The sequence below is a fragment of the Tenrec ecaudatus genome, chromosome 9 (genome assembly GCF_050624435.1).
Source record: "Tenrec ecaudatus isolate mTenEca1 chromosome 9, mTenEca1.hap1, whole genome shotgun sequence".
NCBI classification, from domain to species: Eukaryota; Metazoa; Chordata; class Mammalia; order Afrosoricida; family Tenrecidae; genus Tenrec; species Tenrec ecaudatus.
The window spans coordinates 158222213-158249642 of NC_134538.1; the positions used below are offsets into that span (position 1 = coordinate 158222213).

Genomic DNA, 27430 nt, shown 5'->3' on the forward strand with positions numbered 1-27430 from the left:
CTAGCCCAGCCCACCCCATCCCCTCTGGGCCCAGGTGCTCACCCTGAAGGCCCAGAGCCACCTACACTCTTGCCCTTCAAATGTAGAGATGCTCCAGGTACAGAATGCAGCAGGCACAGAACCCATTTTCTTTTTCTCTACCCCTCCTTGCCATCTGAAGTTATTCAGTGCACCTCTTACTGCAAGTCAGGGTGGGTGAGGTGCTGTGAGAGCGTGTGTGCTTGTTCCAGGGTCTGGAAGGTGCAACTCTGGCTTGACCCCTGACCCCCGGGGGGGGGTAGCTGGCAAGAGCAAGTGGCCGTTTCTGAGTCAGAAGACATCTTCCACTGCCACTAATGCTCACATCTGGATACATTTGCCCAATTATTGGTGCCAGTCACAGGAGACGCTGGTCTTGTATTAAACATTAAATTCAGACCTCTTTTTAAAATTGCTGCTTGATGACATTGATGACCACACGCTTCAGGGTGGCGGCGCAGAGTGACGACTCAGAATGTTTGCTCCCTCGGATGACCCAGGGTCCACTGTCCGTGCACCAGCGGCTCTCTGAGTGGCCAGGAGGGGGCGCCGAGGACCAAGCGCACTAGGTGAAGGGCGAGGGCTTGGAGAGGACAGAGATTTCAAGAGCACAGGCAGACCCTAGCAAGGTCTGATTTCCTGAAAGCACACTGCTGGGGCATAGGGAGCAGTGTGGACCTCACCTGCTCACACCCATCTCTCAAGACTTGACAGGCAGCTTGTGAAATGTCTGGCATGTCACACAAGCAGCGTTTGGTCCGGTGAGCAGACTCTGAGGGAGACCTGCAGGCAGGAGCAGGTCCTATCTTCCTTTCAATTCTTTTGAGCATCAACGGTTTTCAGTTTTGTGGCAGAGCTGGCTCTCCACCCCTTTGCCAAGGGGCTCTGGGTGCAGGCATGGAGAGTAGGGCTCTGCGGTCCTTGTCTCTCGGAAAAGCCACATGTGGACAAGGGCAGCTGAAGGCAGTCTGAGTGCACCCAGCACTGGGCCACCCGCTGTGTTATAGCACAAGCGCCTTGCTGATGGGTGGTGGGGGGCCACGGCTCGGAGCTGAGGGCGCTGGGGCACAAGCAAAAGCGCCCCAGGCGCTTCTGAGGCCTCTGCCGGCCCCAGTGGGGGGTGGGCAGGGGCCGGCTGCAACCCAGGAGGACAAGCGTGCTGGCACCCATCTGGAGTATGTTTCACAAATGCCCCCCATGGAAGTGTCAGTGGGTCTGCCATGACACCAGAGTCCGGTTCACACAACAGGCCGACTCCTCACCAAAACCAGTCTTCGGGTTCCAGTTGACAGGGACCAAGTCAAATCCCCACGCTGGAGCATGACTTTATGCTCGTGAAGTGTTGTCTGGCACCAGCAAACAAGCTCTTCCGTCGGCCTCCTTGTGGGTTAGGTTCAGTGCTGCCGGCCACCGGTCAGCACTCAGCTGTCCCCCAGAGTCAGGTGAGGCCGCTGCGCTGTGGCCCTCACTGAGTCGCAGCCATGCCTTTAACTTATCTTGTCTTGAGCCTCTGTGAAGCTTCACCACACTAAATGGAAACACCAGGCAAGTGAACTCCAACACCGCCTCACTTTCATTGCTCAGCACTGGGAAGCCACATGCCATTTCTGCGTGGTGATGGGTGACCCAACGTGCCCTGGCTTCCCATAGAGGCGATGTCTCCCTCGTGCACGTGCTGCCCGCGCAAAAGAGGTGGCGTCTCCAGCAACCCAAGCGTCTGGCTGCCTGACCATGGTCAGCTACCGGGCTGTGGACAAGTGTACCGGGAAGGAATCCTGAAACAGAGCAAGGCTGGCTCCTATCTTTACCCAGGGACCTTCAAAAAGACATGGGAAATCCCACCCTCCTCAAGCCCAGGTTCCGCAAACTCTCTGACGCATCTTGAAGGACAGCTGGGACATTTCTGAGCACCCACTTCAGGTCAGTGGTGAATAAAGCACTCATGGCAAATGGTCTCTCCGTTTTCCTGTGGCACTCCTTCAAGGCCAACAGAGAGGCACACATCCAGGACTGGCACCAGAGAAGGCCCTGGGAGCAGTTGTCCATCCCATCCTGGCCAGCAGAAGCTCTGCTATGGAGTCACAACTGTGTCAGGAAAGCACCCTTTCTGCTCACTCTGCCAGCAGCAGCCACCCAGATCAGCTGACTGGCCAAATGAAAACCATCCCGCGCATCTCCTGCAAAGCCCAGCAGAGCAGAGAGTCATGGGGAGGGCAGGGCCACAGGGTCCTGGCTGGCAGGGCCATCAAGTGTGCATTACTGATTCCTCCAGGTAGAAGTCTGGGCAGAAAAAGTACCACCACCTTGTGAAAAGTGAGATAAAGTGGGGTTGAAACTAAGAAAACATGTTCCTGATCTTAACTAAGTATTTCTGGAACATTCTGAAGCAGAATACTGGGGGCTAACTTTGCGAAACCAACCATCAGCCTCCAGCCACAGGACCATTTAAGCTGCTTCCAGCCCAGTGGGGAAGGGGGGCGCAGACCAGGGCCTGACGTGCTCGTTCCACTTGGCGAGCACTGCCCTCAGCTCCTTACCGTGTTGCAGCCTCACTCCCAGTCGCCCCAGCTCTTTCATGAAGTCCTCCTGCCTCCTCCCAATCGTTCCCTATCGCCCCTCCTACTCACACCAGAGCCCGTCCGCAGCGCACACACACTCTTTTGAAACACAGCCATGGTTTCGAAGGGCAGTGCCATGTTCTGAGTGGAAACCACATGCCCACCTACCCCACTGCCAACACTGCTGAGGGAGGGGGTGCAAGGCCAAGGCCACCCCTCCTCCGCGGCCTGCTGGGGACTCTTTTCCGGATGGTCTCCAGGAGCTGCCATCCCAGAAGCAAGACTGACTGCATGGGAAGACTACTGGTGGCTTTAAAACAAGTTACTTGGGGCAAAATCACAACTCAACTCCAGCTCTGGGTGGACCTGTCCAGGTGCTGGCAGGCTGAGACAGAGTAAGGGGGAGAATGAGCGGCGGGTGTCAGAGTGCAGCAGGAGACAAACCGTACCCGGGAGAGTCTGAGGGGGGTGCAGGAGGGGATGGTCTGGGCCCAAGGGTAGTCTCTGCCGAGGAGGCCTCCTCCTGCGGGATGGGGTGGTGTTCAAAGAACTTGGAGACAAACAGCAAACTGTGAGGTAAAAACAAAAACAAAACAAAACAAACCTAACTCGTGCAAAACCCAGAGCTTCAGACATCAGAACATAGGGCATCGTTAACAGAAAACCTGCAAGTCCCATGTTCAGAAATCCAATCACACAGTGTGCGTGGGGTGAAGGACCGCTTACAGAAAGCACCTTGTACTTTCCATGGCGAGCCCAGTCATCCAAAATGGCTGCCCTACAGCAAAGTTTGGAAGTTTAGCGGGAAATTGTGGTCTGTGGCTCAGCTACAGTGCACGGCGGCCACCCGCTGCTCGGCTCCAGGACAAAGTGGTGCCCTGACTGACTCAGTCGAGAACAGCAGCCAGGCGGCGGCAGCAGCAGCAGCAGCAGTGACACAGAGGATCAGCCTAGTCTATGGGTCAGAGTGGGGCCTAGAGCAGAGAAATTCTATGTAGTGCTTACTGGATTTTAAATGAAACGTGTCTAGAGGTAAGAAGAGAGAGAGGAGCCAGTGAAGAAGAGAGAATAAACATGATTTCCCCAAGACCCCTGGCTCTGTGGTGCAGAAGTGTCCTGGCCACTGCGATTCAAAGAGCTCTCCTTGTCTTCTACAAAAGTCTCTCTGTGCGTGAAGGCTCTACGAGCCAGAAGAGCACACAGACGAGGTGTGCAGTGCTCGCTCTCGAGGGAAGAGCCAGCTGCACGACTGTCCCAGGCTGCAGCCACTCTCGCCTCACCCCAGGCAGCTCCAGGGCTACTTACTCCAGCTGGTCGTAGTTGACGCACATCAGAGGCACCTCTGTGCTACAGCGCTGGTGGAACTTGTACCCGCACGTCTGACAGCGGAAACCCTGGAACAGCAGCTTTCGACAAAAGTCACAAAAGGCTAAGGTAAAAAAAGTTTTCCGTACCTGCAAAGTAAAGAACCACAGAAGGTTTCAAATTCTGCACGAATCCTGGGGAAGCCAACATATTTACTCTCATACTGAAACACTGTATCTTTAGCAAGTATGTGGCCAGACAGGAGTGAGCAGTAGCAGGGGGACCTGGTCTGTTTAACACCTGCTCCAAACAGGATGAGAAGTGGACCGAGGGATGGAGGGCTGGTGGGGGGGGCACCTAATTCAAGGCTGACAACGGACAGAAAAGGCGGGGGGGTGGACAGATGGCCTGGGTACCGCGGAACTTGCGGCTGCTGCTGAACAGCAAGCAAGGGACCCCGGCATGGGCATGGGCGGCAAGGAACCAATTGTCACTCTGAAGTTGGTAACTCAGGACATGGTGGCTACAGGGTGTCACTCACTACATGAAAGCCATCCCCCCAGGAGTGTAACAGAAAGCACTCAGAGTGAGAGCAGCTTCCTGTAGCGTGAGTGTGTGTAACACTTTCCTTCACAGGTCCCCCAGCACCACTGCAGAAACCACGTATGTGTTAGCAACTCATTTTGCTAGCTGAGAATCGGCCTGCCATCGTGAAATCCGAGCCGCTCTCCTGCTCACTCCCTGGGGCAGGGTCCCTCAGAGAACAGCTGCCACTCTCCAGAAGACCCCTGGCTGCAGGATGGGGAGTCCACAACATCTGCAACCATCTGTGAGGTGACAAGTAGGAACTCCTTGCCCAGGGGCCGAGACACAGTGAGGGCCGACACAGCTGACCCAGAGAGTGGCAAAAGGGGGTGGGTGGTGGTGCTGTGTGTGTGTTAGAGGAGGTGGGTTCAAATTGCCTGTTGGCATGCGCGTTGTCCCCTGCTGCTCTGGGACGTGAGGCCCCGGGGTGCTGCGGAGAGCACGGAGGGGTGAACAGGGGGACAGTGGTGGGAGCAGTGCTTCAAACAATGGTAAGAAGGACACTTCATAGAGATCCAGGACACTCACAGAGCAAGGCCAGCTCTCGGCCACACAAGACAAACATTCTTGTCTGTTCTAATATGCTTCATGGTCCACCGAGTCCACCTCATCACCCACGGGTTATCAAACTATTTTCATTAAACGCAGACTGAAAAGCTCCTTTAAATGAAGGGTTCATGAGAAAATGATACCTGGTCAGACACCTACCTGGGCCAAGCATTTTTAAACAGGCTTGCTCTGTTCACCTTCAAGCCCATCTATCACACTGTTCAAGGACATCTGCCGCCTCTAGCTTTGCTCCTTTTCCACCTGTCTCCCACTGACACGGCACCAGACACTCTGACAGCGGCCCCCATGCCCGCCTAGCACAAGCCCTGGGAACAACGAGTGTCTTCACAGGGCCCACAGAGGGGACACCCGTCCTCCCTCACCTGGTCAGCTCTCTTCAGCTCCATCAAGGCCCTGATTTCTCCACCTTCGTGAAGCTACACAACTACTGTCTTCCTTCCTGACATCGACTGTGTTTTAAAACTATGTCCCCTTGGGAGGAATCCAAGTCTTTCACATGGACATTCATGACGCCCCGAGTTCTCACTACACGGTAAGCTTCTCGACATCTTTCTAGACTTCGCACAGTCAACATGCAAAGAATCTCTGAACTGATGCTGACCTACGGAAGGGCGTGTTCGCTTTGTACACAAAGGGGGCAAGATATCTAAAAAAAATTCCTGGAAAATGCCATTACCTTTTGGAAGCCTGCTTATAGACACTTTTGTACCATTCCAATCCTAGTTGTGTGCGCCCCCCCCCCCCCCCCCGTAATGACACATCAATGAGAGTGTCATGGTGGGGAAAAAAACTGCGCATCATCTTAGCAAGGGTAGCGTGTTCAGCCCTGGGGTCACGTACAAAGTTGTGTGTTGTCAGTGGCACGTTCTCCAAGACCTCGACGTGCAGCTCCTCGCCAGTGAGCCAGGAAATGTCCGTGTCCCAGCCGATGGGCTTCTTCTCCCTGCAGGCGGACATGTCTCTTAGTTAGTTCACCCACACTCTCACAGGGGCCTCCGGCCCAAGAGCTCATAGCAGTTACTCCGGGGCTGGCAGTGCTGAGCAAGCGTGAACTCTAGCCCCAGGCCATCACATGTTTGAAAGGCAAACACATGAACGCTCATGTTTCCTCCCAAGCCCTGGGTCACTCTGTTAGCCCAGCAGGCAGTTATGGCTGCTGGGCACCCTATCCCGGGTCGCGGACTGACTATCCAGTCAAAGAAAACCAGAGTGCTAGCGGGACATGATGCCCCATAGATTTTTGTTTAACAGGCCTTAAATTGGGGGGACTTAGCACAGTTAGACCCCTTCTGGAAGAAAGTTCAATCCGCATACAATTTTCGCTTTGATAAGCCTCCTCTTGTGAGGCTCCAATATGATCTCAGAAACAGGGGCATGCAGGAGAGTCCAGTATTGGAACAAGAACCATTTTATGTGGCTCAAGTATCTATAAGTTTTCCACGGGCCATGTAAAGCCATGGGCTCAGAAGACAGTGTGATTTCGTATTAGCACGTCACAGGCTCTGTAGTATTTACGTAGGCTAACTGAATACTGATGCAATCTTGTTCTCTAAAACCCTTCATTAAAGTCCCCGGTGTCCTGCCTGACCCCTCCTCTCCCTGCACCACCAGGGTCCAGGTCCCAGACGAGCCATACCCGTCCTGCATCCTGTACACAGCACAGCACTCTGGGATCAGGCCTCGCATCATCAAGGCCTTCTTCAGGCTGTCTCGGACAGTCACGCCACACCTCGCAGGGACCTGTGGTGTGATCAAGACAGAGGTGAGGAGAAGGGATCAAGGACCTCTTCCCTACACCACTGAAAGCCAGCACAAACAGCCCCACCAGCGACCTTCCTAAGAGGACACCTGTACATACCACGCTGGTCTCCGTGAGGAGCACAGGCTGGTTTCCAGAGCTGGTGTCACACTTGGGGGGAAATTATGAACCAAGTCTCTATTCACCCACTCTAACCAGGCAACATTAATTTTCTATTGAGCCTTTCACTGAAATCATAAAATATTTTTAAATATGGAGAAAACAGACTCCTTGCATACTCTGCACCCCAAGAAACAAATGCCAACATCCCATGCACAATCCACTCGGATCACACCGTGTCCGTAGCCAGAAGATGTTGGCAGGTTTTTCTAGGACTCCTTCCCGACCCTTCCACAGCAGGAGGAAGGGACCCCAGTGACTGGGGTCTGGCTGCCAAGACCACCCTCTGGGCCCCAGCCTCCATGAAGCACAAGTGGCACTAGACAGGTGGCGGTAACTCGCCAGCTTCCCAGAGCCCTGGCAACAGTAACCGGCTCCGGGCACGACAGGCAACCTGGACAGCACCAGAGTTCTTCCCTCAAGGAACCCACAGAGCAGTAAAGCAAGAGTCTAGGCTCCTGGAGGCCCAGGTGTCACCTCCCTGACGCCTTCAGGTGAGCGGGGGAGAAGCAGAGTGGAGCCATGGAGAGGAAGGAGCTTTCTCAAGAAGGCATCCCATTTCTGGCTTTATCCCTACCCTTTTCCAAGGCGGCTGAGGGTCCAGACAAGACAGTCTGTGCTCTGGGGAGGCCGTGTGGGGGCCTGCGGCTCTCACTGGGTTTGAGTGTGTGGAGTTAGGAGGAATTAACGCCAAATGTCCCACTCTGCTAACCCACTGAGGCTTGGGGTAAAGCAATGTTCCCTGAAAAGCTGGGCTCCCGATCTTGAGACTGGCCGTCGTCTCTCCCCAGATGCGGCTAGTCTGATTCCTGTGTATTCCATCTAGAAGTCCGCGCGTTTACGCTGGGGACGAGGGCATTTTCAGTGAACAAGGCGTTAGTCCAGCAAAATTCTACCATACGGTCTCTAGCTTCGTTTCTGGAACCAACCATTGATCCCTGCTGGCTCCCAACGTTCGAATGTCAATTGCCAGTAATTAGCAATACGTACTGATGACATGCTTGATTAATTTCAGATGGAAGGAGCTGATAGAATTCTTCCATTTCTTCTGCACTGGCTTTAGCAGCTGGCCTACTAAAGCTTGAGCACTACTTTCATTCTCCGGTCTTCCTCACACATGGAGCAGATCGGGTCTCGCCGTGGCCTGGGACGGGCAGGACGGCCCCTGTGGGTCTCGAGTCTCTCTTTACGGGAGTAGAGTACGATGGCTGGTAGTTTTGATTTGCTGACCTCTTTGGTCAGCACCATAGGCCTCCCCGTCTCCCTCAAAGGGATACAGATATTGAAATGCTCTTTTCAACGATGATGGAATGCCACTCCTCTTAACCTGTCATTCCTGGGATAATAAACTTGAATGATCACATCATTTGATTACAAGATTTCTGAAAACCACTGAGGCAAAATTTTATGCCGACTTGCTGGCCCTAATGAAAGAAAAAAACAACCCCAAACTGAAGCGAATCCATTACTAGCTCCTTAGCACCCCAAGGGAAGAGAAGCCAGCAACAGCTAAGAAGCGCTCTTGCGGTTGTGGACAGAGTCGTTAGCAGGAATCCTGGACGTTAGCGTCGCCTCCACAGCTGTCCTGTCAACTGGCAGTACCCGCTCTGCCGGCCTCAAGCCCTGCAGCTTGCCGAGGAGACGAGAGGGTGGGCTGTACACGCTGTCCCTCTCCGTGGCCCTCAGCACAGCAGGCACCCTCCTCTTTCATCACTGGGGCAAGTGAGGTTTCTGCTGCCGCTGCTACAACTACAGGCTGTGGTTCTCAACCTTCCTCCTGCCGTGACCCTTCAGTACCCTTCCTCATGTGGTGGTGGCCCCCAAATCATAGCATTATTTTCGTTGCTACTTCATCACTGAAATTTTGCTACTGCTATGAATCGTAAAGTAAGTATCTGATATGCAGGATTTTTCAGGTGACCCCTGTGACAGGGTCATTCGGCCACCAAAGGGGTTGAGGACCACTGTCTAACAGGGAGGCAGGTATTACCTGGGATGCTACCGCTCCCTCCGGTCCAGCCGGCCCTCTGGATCACAGCTTATTTCATAAAAACACCAGCACTGCTAGGGGGAGAGTGGCTGATGTTTGTTGTCTATATGACTTTCCCCCTCATTTGGTGTGTGGGGGTGGGGGAAGACAAAAACATAGTCCTCACCCCTTCCATGCCACTTTCAAGTCTTTAGCGCCTTAAGGGCAAAATCCAGAAGCACCCAGCCTGGCCCCCGCTGTTCCTGTCTGCCTCTCATCTATCTTACATGCAATCAACAAACCATGGGTTCAGAACCCCCTGACTTCAGAGCAACACCTGAAGACTCAGTCTTTCACAAACAGGGACACACACCCTGATCTCACAGAGCATCCTTCACACAGACGGTAAATGAACTTGGAAGGTTTAGATCTTTCCAGACCAGAGGAGTTCTCTCTCGACCTTTGGAGCAAAGGTGGGTGAAACCCATGCCCCAAGCATTTTCCTTCTAGGTGGGTAACTACCCCAACATGACCACCAGCGAGGAATGGGAAAGACCGAGTAGCTATCGACAATCTAGACGACTGACTGCAGGGCCAAGGAACCTGAATGAACCACTCTGGGTGTGTCACCATGCACGTACGAAAACAGGGTGCCGAGTTTGTAAAAACACGAATTAAGAGATCAGGGACTTTTCCCAGAACCGCCTCTTAGTCTTCTTGTGTGTGTGTGTGTGTGTGTGTGTGTGTGTATACACACACACACACTTTTCGGGATAAAAATGAGGCTCTCTTCCTGTAAACCCCCAGAGGCATTTGGACCTGTCCTGTAGGGAACCAAGAGTCAGAATGCACTTCATGGCAAGGAGTGTACAGATTGTCATTGTGAATAAAGACAAAACGCTGAAGGGATACAGTTGCTCACAATCTTTAAAAATGAAAAACCACAACAAAATACTTGCTATTTGTGGATGCCTACATCTGTGGAGAAAGTGTTAAAATATGGATGAAATAAACCAAAAATTCATCAGAGAGGCTGCTTCCTGGGGAAGAGGATGGAACAGCGGGTGTTGGGTGGAAGAACAGGAAGGGTCAGGGGAACCCAACTTTCCATGTAGTTGTGTTTGTATGGTGTGGAACCAATACAGCAAACAGACAAAATCCTCGAAAACGGAAATTTGTTCCTATTTCTTTCCGTAGATATATTTACATTTTTCTAAATAAGAAAAATTAACAATGGAAATTCTGACGATTTTATCTTTGAATTTGGAGTTCAAGAAGGCTCAAAGCAGAACGAGCCATTTTACAGGGTAACTGGGCAAGTCTAATCCGTCTTGGTAAAACATGTCTGGGTGAAGCTATCTCATGTCGGAAGACCTGTACACAGGACAGGCACATGGAGCAGGGCCCACAGGCATGGGACTGCTTTGTCCCCTCTTCCTCGCAGAGCCAGGCACAGGCACAGACCTGTAGTCCACCAAGCCGTCCGGCTTAAAGTGGAGGCGGATTTCTTTCTCGGCGCTTCTGACCGAGTCACTGCCGTGAAGGATGTCCCTTGCCCCCCTGAACACAGAAGTCCCCTCCAATGGTCAGTGCCTGGCTTAGAAGGCGCCAGGTTGCTCTCCCCCAGTATCACCCGGCCTGTCTTCACCGCATTCAGTCCCGCCGAGACCACGGTCACAATTGGTCCCCAGTTCGTGTACTTCACCAGCCCCGGGAAGAACGGTGGTCTTTCAGGCCCATGCAGCGCTGTTTCAGGTGTTCCTGGAGGCCTTAAAGAACTTCAATGGCCACCAGGTGGAAACCCTTCTGCTCAAAGTGCTTGATGTTGTCGCCCTCCAGGCCACGCTGCACACCGTCCGGCTCGATGCCCGTGAAGGTGCGCTCACTGCTGGCCACGGTGCCAGTCCGTGGAGCTGGAGCAGAATGAAACAAGCACTTTGGCTTTGCTTCCACTTTCTATCAAAGTACCCCACTGGGTAGGTATCCTTTATGGAAGTGTGCTCTCTCTCCTTCTACATGCACAGCGGCTTCTTCTACTCACAAAACACAAGATTCCGAAGCGAATGCCAAGCCTTTGCTCACGGTGTCTGGAGGTGGTCATGGAGGCAATGCTGCTGACGCCTCCCGACAGCTCCAGGAACTGCCCTGGCTTTCTGCAGTGCCTGCTCAACCAGGGAGTGCTGCTGGCCTCTGAAAACACGCGTCCTTCTGGGCTCAGTGCGCCAGCACACCCACAAATGAAACTCATCTTCAAGTCTCAGTCATCAAGTAGTTTTAGAACCAAGATACATTAACATCATGAACTGGGGTTAAGAAATGTTCTCTCCCTTTTCTTAGAAACTAAAATTTGCATGTAACTAGAATTCTCTCTTCCCAAAATAATGTCTAGAATTCACAGCTGTCAAGCCAGGGAACTAGGAAGCAGGAAGCATGGGTCGTTTCTCTAATGGATGGAGGCCGGCCCCAGTATTCTGTGTTTAGCTCAGGTTAGAAACACTGTTCTAGGCAACAGTCGATTTTAACTTTCCTAATTTTCCCCTGCTTTGTTGTACTCACCTTCCAAAGTACTTTCTGAACACAATACCTCCCACCATCTTATTTCTTTTTTATTCTTTGAGAGATTTGAGTCTTTTCATGTATTTAGCATTTATTCTGCTGATTCTATTGTATTTTATCTTCACATTCTTTTAGTTGATGATGTGCTGGTTCGAACTAATGTTTTAAGACACCGAGCTCACGTTCATTTTTCAGTTTGCAATATATACACTTTTACAGCTTTTAGCACTGCCTCATCGTCTGTAACCCACAGGTTATGTTATGTAATAGTTTCATGATTTACGCAGTTGTAAATACTTCTTCGCCTTGGTGTTTACAAGCCATGTACAAACACTTGGATGTTTCAGTGGCCTCACGAGCATGTGGACGACTAGAGAAGAGCTGAGGCTGGGGAGGGGCTCTGGGAGCACCAAGGCCTGGCCAGAACAAACACACCCATCCTGGAGGCAAGGAGCTTCAAAAGCAAAGACGGTGAGGCTGGTTCGTGTCCTTTGAGCACATTGTTAGGAGAGACCAGTCCTTAGAGAAGGATAGCACGGCTAAGTAAACACGACGACCCTCAATGAGACAGACTGACTCACTGTCTGCAACAATGGTCTCAACCTAACAGTGATAGTGAGGATGGTGCAGGTCCAAGAAATGTTAAGATTCCATGGCACCTCATGACAACAAAAATATTTTCTAATTTCCATTAGAATGATTTTCTAGTGCATGAGTTACTTGTGTCTGTGGTAGTTGTATAATCTGTTATCAAACTGAGAGAGACGAGGTGCTAAGGAGATATACAGCTCCATGGAGACATGACACAGGCAGACTCCCTGGGAGACATTCCGGCTGAGAAGATACATGGAGATATGCTAGTGCCCTGAGCTGGAGGAGCCACGTGGAGATCCCTACCAGTGATGAGAAGCTTACAATGCCACTGGAGCCACAAGACTTCCCACCCACTGGCCTGTGGTCTATCTTCCTGCATTTGGGATCATTGCACGTGTTTCGTGAGTCTGAACAGGACTTTACAGATTGGTATCAGATATATAGGCTAATATCGGACTTCATATTAGCTGGGATTTTTTCCCTCAATATTCAATTGCTCTTGTATATAAACCTCTTTCTTATATACGTGAGTGTCTATGAATTTGTTTCTCTAGCCTACCCAGACTAACAGTGTTTAACATTCCGGGAACCACGGTTTTCCAGAACTGTTGCTCCTTTCTCTTTTCCCCTGAGGGCCATGGACCCGCTCTTGTCCGCGAGGCTCTCTTCATGGCATACACACGTGCTCTGGAAAGGAACGTGCAGATGCATGTGTCTTCTGAAAGCACACTGACATAGCACTGTCTAACCCGTTTACCATCCTACTCGTACTGTCTGCTTGATCTGGGTACTCATGGAATGGAAGGTGCCTAAGTCGCCTCAACTGGTATTTTCACTTTTGTCGACCTATCTACTGTGTCTTGTAAGTACTATTACACAACTTTATCAACTCAACAGTGACGGAAAACAACACTGATTAAGGGTAGGGCTGAATGGGCGATTACTATTAATTGCTGACAGTAAGTTAGTTGTATACCTGTAAAAAGTTGAAATTTTAAAATGGTTTATTGTAAATCAGGTCAAAGTTTAGAGTTGATCAACTTTACATCCAACAATCCCTACAGATTGTGTTTCATGCAGCTGATCGCAGTCCCTGTAATGTGACACCACTTGTCCCACTTCCTCACTGTGTTCCCGTTCCCAACCCTTCTTTCCTAACCCTTGTGAACTCTGTCCTTGGGTAAGCACTGTCCTTTTGATCACAAATGGTGGATTACTCTAAGGGGTGCATGCCTCACGAGTGACACTGTTCCCCCAAAGAGAGCTACTGCTTGACGGGAAATTGAGCGGGGGGTTGAGGCCATTTCCAGACCTGAGAGTGACTGCCCCTCACAGGCTCAGGGTTTCTAGCCAACTACTAAGTCTGGTCTCTTTGTGACAAAGTTTTCCATGCCACATTTTCCCTCCCACTCTATCCAGTATCTTCTCCTGTGATTCCAGTTGGGCACCACCTCGTTCTTCTCAGGACTGCAGAGACAGAGGTTGGTGAGCCTCATTGGTTTTCTTCCCTCCTCTTTTCTCTAGACAGGGAGAGAGCACCTTTGATGGCTGCACACGGGATCTAGAGACCCCAGTGGTTACTCATCAAGCAGGATGCACAGCCCATTGACCTTGATGCTCCCGAAGACGGTGATTCTGAGCCCCCACTCTCCCGCAGTATGTGGTCACGCTACAGATGAATTACTGTTGAGCTTTAAATGTCCTTGATCAGATATGTCCTTTGCAAAAAAGTACTCTCTCTTGACATTGTCTTTTGGAGAAGGCAAGTTTTTATTTCGACAAAACACAACTTATCCATGTGCTTTTGTGGCTTGTGTTCTGTGTCACATCTAAAAACATCCCTGCCAAACACCAGGTCACAAAGGTTTCCTTCCACATGCTTTAGTGTCTTAAATGCCCTTCCCACGGGAAGCTTTGGGGGCAGTGCCTTCAACTAGACTCTGTGAAAGGCACATTTTTGTCCAGAAAAACCTTTACTCTGCCTTCATTCATAGTTCAGGCAGCCAGCTACACTCATGGGTTAGCTTTGACTGACCAACATGTCTAAGCATTGTGAGTACGCTGGTCTATTGTGTGCTAGTTTCAATCGCTGTTGGGGAAAAATTTTTAGGTAATCTAATTGTACTGTTAGGGATAATTTTGTTTCTAGAACATTCTTACTGCATTTTTTTCTCTCTCATAGTGTGAATTCAAATACGTTTATCCAACTGAGGGCTGGTGCTTCCAGAATCTTTAAATTTGTGTCTTTCACAAATATTAGCCATCATTTCTTAGCATTCTGCCTCCAGGATCTCCATCTTTCATTCCCTCTCTGGAACTCCTGCCGCCCAGTCTTTCTCTGAGGAGTCTGCTTCTCTTGCGCGCCTGGCTTTCCAGAGTTCACAATTCTCCTTTCAGTTGGATCTCATCAACTCTCTACTCCATCCACTGAGTTCTGAAACATGAACAGTGAGCTATCAGCACTCAGCACGGTACAACTTTATCTACCGTGCTAGCTTGCCACTTCCTCAGCCACCAGCAGCAAGGTCAGTAGTGTCTGTATGCAGTTACAGCTGTTTTCTTCATTCCTTATTCTGTGCTGTTTCCATTTTTAACATTCTATTAGAAAAATTTCAAGCACACAGAGAACTCAAGGTCATGGTACAAGGGACAGCCAGATTCTCTCTACTTGGATTCCAAGATTCCTACTGTTTACCCCCACCAGCGTGCCCTGCAAGGTTCTGGGGTGGGTCTGAACAGAAGGTGGATTAGAACCCCCTTCCTCCCAGTGTGAGATGTGGGTGAGGAACAGCTCAGACAGACACGCAGGAAACAGAAAAGGTCACACAGGGGCAAGAGGGCACTTCACCGTCACACTTCGGGGCAGTAACTGCAACCCCACAGTCTTATCTATTAGTCGATCTATGCCCACAATGCCATCATACTTCTTCCCCACCCCTTTCAGATCTGTCTAATGATCTTTCTGGGACACTAGCTAGAAAGGAGATTGTGTGGTTAATTTCTGACCTTAAAACGGGAAAAACATTTTCATTTCATTCTAATTCGATAGCAGACATGGGAGGAAAAAAGGAATTGATGCTATAAATTTACAAATAACTTTCATCACATCCTATACTTCCGAATAATTAATTACCCAGAGTCCAATGCCGTCGTTCTCGGAAGGGACAGGAAGAGGATCAAGACTCATGTCTCTGCAGCAGTCATGACCTGCCCTGGCTCTCCTGCAGGCTGTCAGCTCCCACAGGCAGATGGCAGGAACTGTTGCCCAGTCTCCAGCCAATCTCTGAGGCAACAATCCTTTCCTTTGGCGAGTGTGGTGCCCTTAGCATACATTTTATTTTCAAGTCAGAAAAGACTTCTTTTGGATCTCTGAGTGGCAGTGGTTGAACTTTTAACTGCATTTTTCTGAGTGGGGGAGTCCACACAAATATTACTTAAAAACGCTTCTGCTCCAGTTGTATTTGAAAACAAGTAAGTTGTTTGCTACATGGTGTCAAAAGGAATGGTGATGCATTTTAAAAGGAGTGACGCACATTGATACACTGTTTGCTCTATCACCGGACCATACCTGCACGACTGAGCACCCAGCTTCCAAAGTCATGGCCAGGGTATACTCTCCCGGTGGTGGGATTCAGGGAGTCGAAGGAAAAAATGCCAAGGAAAAACACGCAGAAGAATCCCCCATTTGATCAGAAATCAGACTGGGGCTGAGCACTCCCTGGCAGACAGCAGGCATAAGCACACTGACTGGCCTGGCATAGGGGCTGTCCTGAGCTGGCTTCAAGCTCGGGAAGTGGGTGCAAGGGTCGCCCTGACACCAGTGGCAGTGAGTATGTCCCAGAAGAGAGTGCCCAGCACCAAGTGATGGTGCCTCTTCCATCCGTGTTTGAAATGAAGGATTTTACCCACCTGACTTCTTTCAGTGACTGAAAACATATGTAACTCATGTTCAACGACTACTCTACCCTAGAAAGTGACGGAGCAAGATGAAGGCATTTCATGTTGACTCACCACTGTTCTCTGCTTGTTGGGCAGGAAGACTCTGACAATAGGTTTCTGGGGTGACTTGGGGTTGCTCCGTGACAGATCTGTGGGACTTTGAAAAGCAGGCAGAGATGAGGGTGGCACTGAAAGGCTGGAAGAGGAAGAAGATGTAACAGTGTCCGCTGATGCCGAGCTAGAGACAGAAGCATCCGCGCCGTTCCCCAGGGATTCCAATAATTGCTGCTCTCTCTGTTGGAGGGCATCCAGCTTGCTGGTGTATTCTTCGTAGGCCTAGAAACCAGAGCACACTGACAGTGAATCTGGACTTGGTCCCGACAATAGCAGAAGAAAATACTGGATTTTAAGTCTTGGACTATGGCCTCTTTAGTATCAAAAAGGTTCACGTTACAAGTCACTCAATAAACGCAGGAAATCATATACGTGAATACTTTCACTTTTAAGTTAAAAAGTCTGTTGTTTTTAACTTGGTTAATCATCACATTCCATCGAGAAATGAACATTTACACACGCGCGCGCGCTCATTCCTAGCAACCCAACCCTATGTCACAGAGTAGAACACCCTCTGTGGGTTTCTCAGACTGTAACTCTTCCTGGGAGTAGACAGCCCTGTCTTTCTCCCAATGAACTGCTGGTGGTTTTGAACTACTAACCTTCTGGTTAGCAGCCAACTGGGTGACCACGATGCTCCTGGGAGGCTGGCAGTACTGTGTGACTTTCACTAACTGAGAGGTGTGCCTCTGTGAGCCTTAGTAGCATGGTGGCCACCTTTCTAACCGCAAGTCTAAGTATGGTTCAGTGGTTTCCCTCCTTTAAAAAACAAGCAAACATCGTTTTAAAGCTGATTGGAAAATATTTCCTGAAGTCACCTGCCCACTAGATAGTGAGTGAATTCTTAAGGGAAGACTATCCCCCTGGAGTGCTGTCTCCTTGAAGAAGACCACGCGGTAAGCAACTACTCGCAGGCTAGATGAGAAGGTCAGGTGGGGTGAGACCAGGATGATGGGAAAGGACGTTGACACAAACTTAAGAATGGAGTCAACGTCACTGAGCACCATGTTCTGCTGTGTACTCATTCACCAAAAATGCAATCTTACACATAAAAAATAAAATATGACCAAAGGTCTTGAATAGACATTTCTCCAAAGAAGCTATACAGTGGCTAACACACACATCACACAGAAGCGGATCCTCATTGATCATGAAGGAAATGCAATCCCAAACCACAAGGAGATGATGCCATTTCACACGTCTTGGGCTGGCTGGAACCAAAGAGATGGGCAGAAACGGGCTAGGAAGGGCAGGGTGAGTGAGACCTCCCGACATTCTTGGTGAGAATGCAAAATGGCACAGACACACTGAGCAAGTCTGGCAGCCTCTCCAACAGTGGAAATGCACACACTGTAACCCAGCAATTCCATTCCTAGGCATATAACCCCCAGACCTGGAAGCCTAGTTCTGTACAGTAGCTTGTATATGAATGCTCATAGCAATTTTTTTTTACTATTCATTGGTATCGAGTTGATGCTGACTCCCAGCAACCATAAAGAACAGAGTAGAACTGCCCCTGGGTTCCTGAGACTGCAACTTTTATGGAGGTAGAAAGCAATCTTTCTCCCCTGGAGCAGCTGCTGCTTTTGAACTGCTGACTTTTCAGACCACTACATCACCAGGGCTCCTGTTTGCAGCTGTATCACTCAGAAGTAGGCAATGGAAAACCCAGATGAGCAACCACTAATGAATGGGTCAACAGAGTGTGACAGATCCATATCTGGGGTGAAGAACCTGCTCGGGAATTAAGACCGTGGAGATGGCTGTGCCAACGCTGAACAGACCTCACCACCACCAAGATGCACAATTTTAAGAAGCACATTTTCTAGTATGTGAATTATGTCTCCAAAAACTAAAACACAAAGTCTAAGGTTATCTATCTATGAAAAAAATAATCATTGAAATAAAACCTTTATTTTTTATCATCACACTTCAGTTTATTCTTACTGAACTTGACAAGATTAAGTGAAATATACAAATATCCCCCCACTCCCCAACCCCAGGGGCTTTAATGGACTGTCCTGCACCCTCCAGGAAGCACCTGGTTGCCCGTTGTCCTTGCACTGTGCTATCGGTGGTGGCGAGATGGTCCTGCAGAACCCTGAGCCGGCACAGACTGCAGACCAGGAGACTGTCAGCACCACAGGGAGGCAGAGCTAATGATGGCAACATATGCACAAATATGCTTGATACAATTGGTGTACGGATTGTTGTAAGAGCTGTTTAAAGAGCCTCCAATAAAATGATCTTTTAATTAAAAAAAAAAAGGTAGAGGACCTGGGCTCGGGCTGCACGATGTCCACTTTCAAACCTAGGCTTTCCATGCACTCGCTGTGTGTGCATACTGCTTTGTAACTAGATGTGTAAGAGGTTATTACTACATCCCTCCAGGCTTGAGGCTCTTCACGTATGAGATAAACACACTAAGCCTAGCTCGTGGGGTGGTGAAGACACACTGAGCTACTGTTTCAGAGAGTGCTGACACAGCAAGCACTCACTAGAGGCGCTTCTTGTTGGTGCTGGGTGCCCTGGAACAGACGGGAATGCCGTCCAGCCCCGAGCCATCCTCACATTCACTGTTTGAGCCCCTGATGCATTCCTCTTTGTACACTGACCTTTCCCAAACAGAATGCCCTTTTTCAGGGGCCGCTCTATCCCCTTTTCATGTCTAAACTAAGGAAGGTGCTTGCAAGGGGCATTCTGGCTACAATTTCCTCCAAGAAAGTTCTTCTGGTAGTCATGGTACTTTCAGTATGATTCATCAGTACATTCTTCTCCTGTCTTCCTTCTTCACTGTCCAGCTTTCAAGTGCATATGAGGTGATTGAAAAACCATGTGCTGGGTATAGACACACCTGAGTCCTCAAACTGACATCATTTTTACACTTTAAATAGGTTTTGTGTAGATTTGCTCAGTGCAATGTACTTTGACTTTTTGACTGCTGTCTCCAATAAGGAGTCCTGGTGGTGTAGTGGTTATGCATTGGGTGGTGAACCTCAAGGTGCACAGTTAAAAACAACTAGCTGCTCTGCAGGAGCAAGATTGGGCTTTCTACTCCCATAAAGAACCAGTCTTGGAAACCCAAATGGGCAGTTCTACCCTGTCCTATAAGGACACTGTGAGTCGGCACTGACGCCATAGCAGTGCATTTATTTGCTTCCATAAGCACTGGTGGTGGGCACAATCAAAATGAAATCCTTGACTTTTATCTTTTCTCCATTTATCATGTTGTCTACTGGTTGGTTCAGTTGTGAGGTTGCTTTTTTTTTTACATTGAGTTGTAATCCATACAGAAGGCTGCAGTCCTTGATCTTCATTAGCAAGTGTATCAAGTCCTCCTCCCTTCCAGCAAGGCATCCGTGTCATCTGCATATTGAAGGTTAATGAGTCCTCCTCCAGTCCTTTAGGCCTTGTTTTTCTTCAAATAATCCATCCAGCTTTTCAGATTATTGCTGAGCATACAGACTAAGTTGGTGTAAGAATACAAGCCCACACACACTTTTCCTCTATTCTAACTGCCTCTTGTTCCATGTACAGGTTCCAAATGAGCACAACGAACAGCTCTGGAATCCCTTCCCTGCTCGATAAAACGCAAGTAAACATTTTTCTGATAGTCTCTGGTTTTAAGAGCCATCTAAAATGGATCTCTTTCAGATGGTTGGCCAGACAGTGGTCTTCTAAATGTCTTGACACATGTGAGTGGGTACTTCTATCAACTTTGGGAAATATTTCAACATCAATTCCTGGAGCCTTGCTTCCTGAAAACCAAGGCCTTTGGAGCAGCTTGGACTTCTTTAGGACCTCTGGTTCTTCACCACGTGTCGCCTCTTGAAAGGGTAATGTGGCCAGTTCTCTGGGGCTGTGACTGTGCGTCTCTCCTATCCTTCTGATACTTGCAGCATCATTCACTGTTCTGCCCAAGAAGCCTTCAATATTGGAACTTGACACTTGGGTTTTTCCAACTGGAGATGTGCTAGGGTGCGCTCCCTTTCCGCAGTCCAACTCCAGGGCTATGCACACTTCACTACAGTGCTTGACTTCGTCTTCTCAAGCTGCCCTTTGACTTTTTCTGCAGCTCCTTCATTTGATAATCGCGCCCCTTCACTGTAGCTACTTTATGTTCATGAGCAAGTAAGACAGTCTTCTGACATCTTTGGTCTTCATTTTTCTTCATTTATTTCATCTTTTTAACGACTTTTAACTCTCAATCAGAGTTGACTTGGTTGCATTGAGTTTGAGTTTTTATTTATGATGTTCTTGGCATCTTTGGTCAGTGGTGCTCAATGTGTTAAATCTGTTCTGAGATGATCTCTAAATTCAGGTGGGACACACACACGGTTGTACTTTGACCCTCCTATAATTTGTTTTGAGTCTGTTCCATTGTCAACTCTTGGCCTTCTTTTGGCTCCTGACATTGAGCTTCTCCATGGTCTCTTCTCATAGAGGCTGTCAGTGTGGGTCCTATCTGTTCTACCTAGAGGGGCCCCCCTGTACAGCCACCGTTTATGGTGTCGAAAAATTCTGTCGTGATTTTCAGCCCTGTTTCTATCACCAAAGCCATATTTTCCAACTATTGATCCTTCTTTGTTTCCAACTTTTGCATTCCAATGGTCAATAATTATCAATACATCTTTGAGTGCATGTTGGATAAATTTCAGAATGAAGAAGGTGGGAGCCATCTCCACTTTCTTCATCACTGGCGCCACTGAGTGGTATGTCCCATAAATTATATATTAACTGATATTCCTTGATGGATATAGACCGCATTCTATCACACTGGACAGGATAATACCAGGCAGATCTTGAGCTGCTCTTGTTGACAATGTAGGTGATGCTATTCCTCTTGAATTCTCCATCCGAACATAGTAATCCGTGATTGTCCAATTCAAAATGGTCAATGCCAATCCATTCAGTTTTCTGACATCTACGAGAGGAGCCCTGGTGGCATAGTGGTTATGGGTTGGGATAACTGCAAGATCAGGGGTTTGAAACCACCAGCTGCCCCAAGGAAGAAAGACAAGGATTTCTTTTTTAATCATTTCATTGGGGGCTCGTACGATTCTTATCACAATCCATATATCCATCATGTCAAGCACATCTGTTGCCATCATCATTCTTAAAACATTTGCTTTCTACTTGAGCCCTTGATATCAGCCCATTTCCCCCCTCCCTCCCCGTTACCTTCTCCCTCGTGAACCCCTGATAATTTATAATTATCATTTTGCCATATCTTACACTGTCTAACATTTCCCTTCACCACTTTTCTGTTGTCCACCCTCAGGGAGGTTATATGTTGATCCTTTTAATTGGTTCCCCCTTTCTACCCCCACTTTCCCTTCACTCTCCAGGTATCGTCATTCTCACCACTGGTCCTGAAGGGATCATGTCCTGGATTCCCTGTTTCCAGTTCCTATCTGTACCAATGTACACCCTAATTTGTAAAGTAGAATTGGGATCATGATAGTGGGGAGTGGGGGGGAGCAGGGAGCATTTAGCAACTAGAGGAAAGTTGTATGTTTCATCGTTGCTACACTGCACCACGACTGGCTCGTCTCTTCCCCGTGACCCTTCCATAAGGGGGTTCCAGTTGCCCACAGATGGGCTTTGGGTCTCCACTCTGCACTCACCCTCATTCACAATATGATTTCTTGTTCTTTGATGCCTGATACCTGATCCCTTCGACAGCTTGTGGTCACACAGGCTGGTGTGCTTCTTCCATGTGGGCTTTGTTGCTTCTGAACTAGATGACCGTTTGTTTATCTTCAAACCTGTAAGACCCCAGATGCTTTATCTTTTGATAACTGGGCACCATCAGCATTCTTCACCACATTTGCTTATGCACACATTTATGAAAGACGAGGATTTCTAACTCCCATGAAGAGTGACAGTCCTGGACACTCATGTAGTCCTACCATGTCCTACATGGTTGCTCCGAGTCAGGATTAACTCGACAGTGAGGGAACCCCTAAGATATCGATCTTTATGCATTCCATTTCATTTCTGATGACTTCCAATTTCCCTGGAGTCTTATTTTGTTCATCCCATGTAGATTATTAATGGATGATCGCAGCAGCTTCTCCCCCCACCCCCAGCTTCTCATTTTGAGTCATGCCCCCTAAGTAGATGAAGGTCCAGAAAGCTTTGCACTCTCTACATCATTAAGGTCAACTCTACTGTGAAAAGGTAGCTCTTTGCCTGTTGTATTTGAGTACCTTCCAATCCGAGACTCATATGCTGGCACTGTATTAGACAATGTTCCACTGCTATCCATGTTTTCAGTAGCTATCTCTCAGAAATGGACCACCTATTCCTTCTTCCTCGTCTGTTCCTACTCTGGAATCTCCACTGAAACCTATTCACTGTGGGTGACCCTGCTACACATCGCACACAAATGGCCTAGCTTACATCCATACAGCAACATGCGAGCCACCAAAGTAAGACAAATGAGGATCTATCATTGTCCTCATTGATCCGCAGGGGCCCCTAGCACACAAGCATACATTCTGAGATAGCTAGGACTTAGTGTCATATTAGATACAGGGAACCATTCCAGAAAGCATTATCCCTACGGTATGATTGCACAACTCTTCTTGGTAAGATTGAACTGTTGAATTGTATGACATGTGGATGAAGTGCCAATAAAACTTTAAAAAAAAAGAAAGAGAAAGCATTGTTTCCTTCCCTTAGGGCTCCAAAACATTAAAAGTTCAAAACATTATCTACTGCAGGAAAAGCAACTGGCATTATATTTTACATATTGAAGGCATCGTATTATGTAGACAAATGGATACAGAAAAATTAGGAGAAAGAGAAAAATCTTTGGAGGATGACTTTTTATGGGAAGGAAAAAAAGGAACCAAAGATTTAGGAGATCATTTTGAGATTCTGTATTTTGAGTGGCATAGCTTGTTTCAACATCAGTACTGTCGAGAGAATCAACAAGCTATTATTAATCATCTGTTGGTAAGTGCTATAGTTTATTGTGCCAGCCTGGCCGATAAACACAAGTAGGATTAACTGAAGGGCAGAGGGATAAATGGCTTGGTAAGCCTCACTTTGGTTGTTCTGTGCCTCAGTTTAAAGGGGTACACTACCTGTGGGATGCCTAGCCTGTGGACTGTGTCGCTGTAAGTTGAGGTCCCTTTAAGCCCACACGATTGGAATGTTCATCTCTGGAGCTGGGGACTGACAGTTGATGACAGTTGGGGACCTGCCTTGCTGTTTGCTGCCTGGGTATATATAACCCAGCTCTCTCTACAGAAGGGGACTGGCAACTGGCAGCTCTCAAGTCTTGAAGGACTGCTAGTGTCTCACTGCTTTATAATTTAACTGTTAATTTCTTGTATTATCTATCTGTATATAATTTAACGGTTTATTTCTTGAAATATATATCTACCTTTATAAATATATTTATATATAATTACTAGCAATCTGGTTTGTCTCTCTAGAGAACCTTGTCCAATACAGTAAGGGAAAACCTAGTACAGCCTTCAGTTGATTTTCTACTAAAATAAGGAAAATAAAATAAAAAAGAGATCATCTGATGGGCAGAGTGAAGCCGGCCCAAGTGCAGACAGTCATCCAGGGGACTTCTGCTGAGGCGCTAGATGACAGACACCTGCAGCACAACCTCAACTTTCCCGCGCACACACCGACACGAAGCAACACTGTCAACTCCAGGACAAGTGGGTTTTTGAGCATCTATTTTAGGTAATATACACCTGGTTGGTGGTCTAGGAGGTGGTGTGACCCCATGCATTCCAGTCCATGAGATGCAGAGGAAGGGCCTCTGGGGACACTGGGTTAGGGAGGTGGGTTTCCTCTTTGATAAAAGTTGGTAACACAAAAGCAAACTCCAGCGCCGGCCCTTCCCCCCACCCCCACCCCCCACCTCCTTCTGCATTCGGGCACTGGGTAAGGGCTCTTGCTACTCCTGAGAGACTGAACACCAAAAGCCAGAGACCAACCCAGAGCTGGTCAACTGTGAGCTGCTGAGCCCAGCGGGTTTCTTGCTGTGTGAGGGGAGAAGGCAAACCCTGACTGTTCACAACCTGGTACTGAGTGGTTCTATTACATACAGCCAAAGGCATTTGCCATTTTTACAGAATTCCTGGATGTATCCTCTAGTTTTCATTGTCCTTACTCTACTGCTCCCACTGTTTTTATGCTGCTTTCTGGAAGATTTCCTCAGCTTTGTCTTCCAACATTATCTATTCACATACATGCAACAGAAACATGCACGCATACCTATATGCATGTACATATACCTATTTATTTTTTCAATTTCTGGTATATTTTTAATTTCCAAGTTCTCTTGTTTTCTGTTGCTTTTTCTGCAGTCGTGAGACAAGAAGTAGTGCTACGTTTTCTTTTAACTTCAGTGTTAATTATATAGTTATTTTCAAGTTTTGTCCTCTTCTCTGTGCCGTTTTTGAGTTTCAGTTGACCATTTCTGCTTTTGTCTTTCTTGTCGAAAGCTTTCCTCAGACAGCTGGCTACTCTCAGGAACCCACCTGTGACCACGACTAGACCCAGGTCTAGGTTTGCAGTGGGGATTAGCAGGGAGCTGGCTTTGCATGGAAGAAGGGCCTGAAAGTATTAGTGCCTGTGGGTCTGCCTCTGGGGCTGCTCCATTTCCCTAGAAGTATCCAGGATGCTCCAGCCAAGCTCTTCCTCAGAGAACATCAAAGATGTGGAGTACAATGTTTCACCTCCTTTATGTGAGAGGTTTCTGTCATTCCCAGCTTGCTCCTCCCTCTGAGAACACAATCGGCTTAAAGGCAGAGAGTTTTTTTCTGTTTTGTTTACTATGTCCCCTGGGCCTGCGAGAGTGCCACTGTCAGTAGGCACTCAAAAAGTACCAGCTAGATGAATGGATGATGGTTTTTGGGACAATTCTACTCAATAGAAACTATGCTGTTTCACAAATACAAATTAATCCTTAGATGAAAACAGCAATCCTCACAAATGGAGTAAAAGCAACATCATGATAAATGAGGAAAAGACTGATGCTGTCAAGGATTTCATCTGATCCCTTCAACACGGGAGCAGCAGTGGAGCAGTCCAACGATGTGTGGCTGTGGTTGTGGTGGCGTGCTGGGGAGTCCACCTCGACTCATCGTGACCCTGAGCACCACAGAACGAAACACTGCCCAGTCCTGAGCAGCTTTCACGATCGTTACGTCGGAGTCCACTGGAGCAGCCACTGTGTCAATCCATCCACCTCATCGAGGGTCTCCTTAAAGCTGCCCCTCTACACAAGCATGATGTCTTTAAGGTCCTATTTTGGCTCTTGAGGACTCGTTTCAACACAAGCACGATGTCTTCAAGGTCCTATTTTAGCTCTTGTGGACTCGTTTTAATTTTCTTTCAACTTCAACCTGCACTTACATATATGAGGGATCGATGGTTTGTTTACAGTCTGCTCCGGCCGGGTTTTAGCTGTTGACATGGAATTTCTCGATCGTTCTTCCCGCAGATGTAGTCAATGTGATTTCTGTGTTTCCCGAGGAGAGAAGTCCACGTGTATAGTCACTGTTCACATGACTGGAAAAAGTGTTTCCATTGAAGAAGTCCTTGGTCTTGCAAAATTCTATTTTGAAATTTCCAGCTTCATTGCTATCACCAAGGTCAGGTTCATCACTGGCTTTAGTATTTGGTATGTAAACTTGAATTAAGAGTTGTACTATGGGAGAGAGGGATAAAAGAGGAGCTGATACCAAGACTCAACAGAAAGTAAATGTCCAGAAAAGAATAATGGCAACATATGTACCAATATGCTCGATACAATTGATGTAGGGTTTGTCCTAAGAGTTGTAAGAGCCCTCAATAAAATGATCTTTTAATTAAAAAAAAAAGATGGTCAAAAATATAATCCCCCATTTAATTCACAATAAAAAGATTTTTAAAATGAAAACAAACAAACGAAAGAGTGTAGTAACTAGATTTCTTCATAGCTTTTCAGACAGTACCCATCAGTGTCCCTTCTGACGATGAACTCAGTTGCGTTCCTCTGGAATCTGACGTTCCTGGCACCGTGAAGCACCTGATCATCTAACTCCAAATGGCCAATACTAGTCCATCTCAACTCATTAATGCTTAGGATATCAATTTTTAGGCATTGAATTTCATTTTTTTATGCCTTCCAATTTTTCTAGATTTGTACTTCAAACATCCCACCATTTGATTATTAATCAATGCTTAAAGCTGTTTCTTATTCTGAGTTGTCCTGCGGCAGCAAATGAAGGTCCAAAAGCTTTACTGCATCCAACCATTATGGTTAACTCCACTTTGAAAAGCCGCATTTTGAGTGCTTTCCAACCCGAGGCAGGAACTTATCTGCTGGCACTCTATCTGACAGTGCTGTGCTGCGCCGTTCACAAGGTGTTCAGTAGCTGACCATTCAGAAATGGACAGCTTATTCCTTCTTCACAGTTGTAGTCGGGAAGCTCTGCTGATGATGTACTGCGCTGGGCAAAATCTGCTGCAAAAGACCTCACTAAAGTGTTAAAGATGCAACTTTGAAGACTGCGGTGCACTTGAACCAAACCACAGTATTTCCAATCGCCTCATGCTTCTGTGAAAGCTGAACAATGAAGTAGGACAAGTGGGGAAGAACGGCTGCCTCTGAGCTATGGTAATGTCAAAGAATAAGGAATCGAACATGAATGGCTAGAAGAACGAACACACCTGTCTTGGGGAAGCACAGCCAGCATGCTTCTTAGAGTGACGCAAGGATGGCAGGCAAAAAAGAGGAGCAGCAAGCAGCAAGGATGGCCAGACTGCCTCACACGCTACCAGGGTAAACACCATGCTTGGTACAAAGGAGGGGTGTATGAACAAAGGGAAGACCTCCAGGAGATGGACTGACGCAACTGCCACAGTGAGCACAAACATAGCAACAACTCTAAGGGTGGGGCAGGGCTGGGCGGTGTTCCCACCCCTGTACACAGGGTCGCTGTGAGACTGCATCCAACAATCCCACCAATCCCTTCAGTGCCCATGTGTGTGATAGCAATTACCAACGTGCTGGGGCCCAGGAAGGCCAGATGGCCTGTCTATGGACACCAAGGCACTGGGACTGAAACCCAGGGTCCAGGTGGCTCTACAGTTCATTGTAACCACTGGGTGACACACTAATGACGCCGCCTATGTGGATCGGGCTGTTTATTCAATGTTGGATGTTAAATTTTGAAAAGGAATGAAGCAAGCACATCTAATGAAGGGTCCACAGGTCATGATGACAAGAATGGCTGAAGGAAAGAGCAAGGTTTCACCTAAGAAGACCGGTTGGGAGGGAGCTGG

The 27430-nt window shown here is 48.1% G+C and overlaps 1 protein-coding gene across 3 annotated transcripts in view; it reads right to left on the bottom strand.

Moving 5' to 3' along the window:
- Positions 1-27430, bottom strand: part of BRAF (B-Raf proto-oncogene, serine/threonine kinase) — a 79035-nt gene that overhangs the window by 25196 nt on the left and 26409 nt on the right. For 2 of the 3 annotated variants that reach the window (XM_075558750.1, XM_075558751.1), the window contains exons 3-7: positions 16085-16348; positions 6673-6776; positions 5877-5979; positions 3882-4030; positions 3026-3145 (exon numbers count right to left, since the gene is read on the bottom strand). In XM_075558750.1, the coding sequence (XP_075414865.1) occupies positions 3026-3145; positions 3882-4030; positions 5877-5979; positions 6673-6776; positions 16085-16348 (740 nt within the window). The remainder of the gene's footprint in view (positions 1-3025; positions 3146-3881; positions 4031-5876; positions 5980-6672; positions 6777-16084; positions 16349-27430) is intronic. The other variant, XM_075558753.1, reaches the window with a different exon arrangement.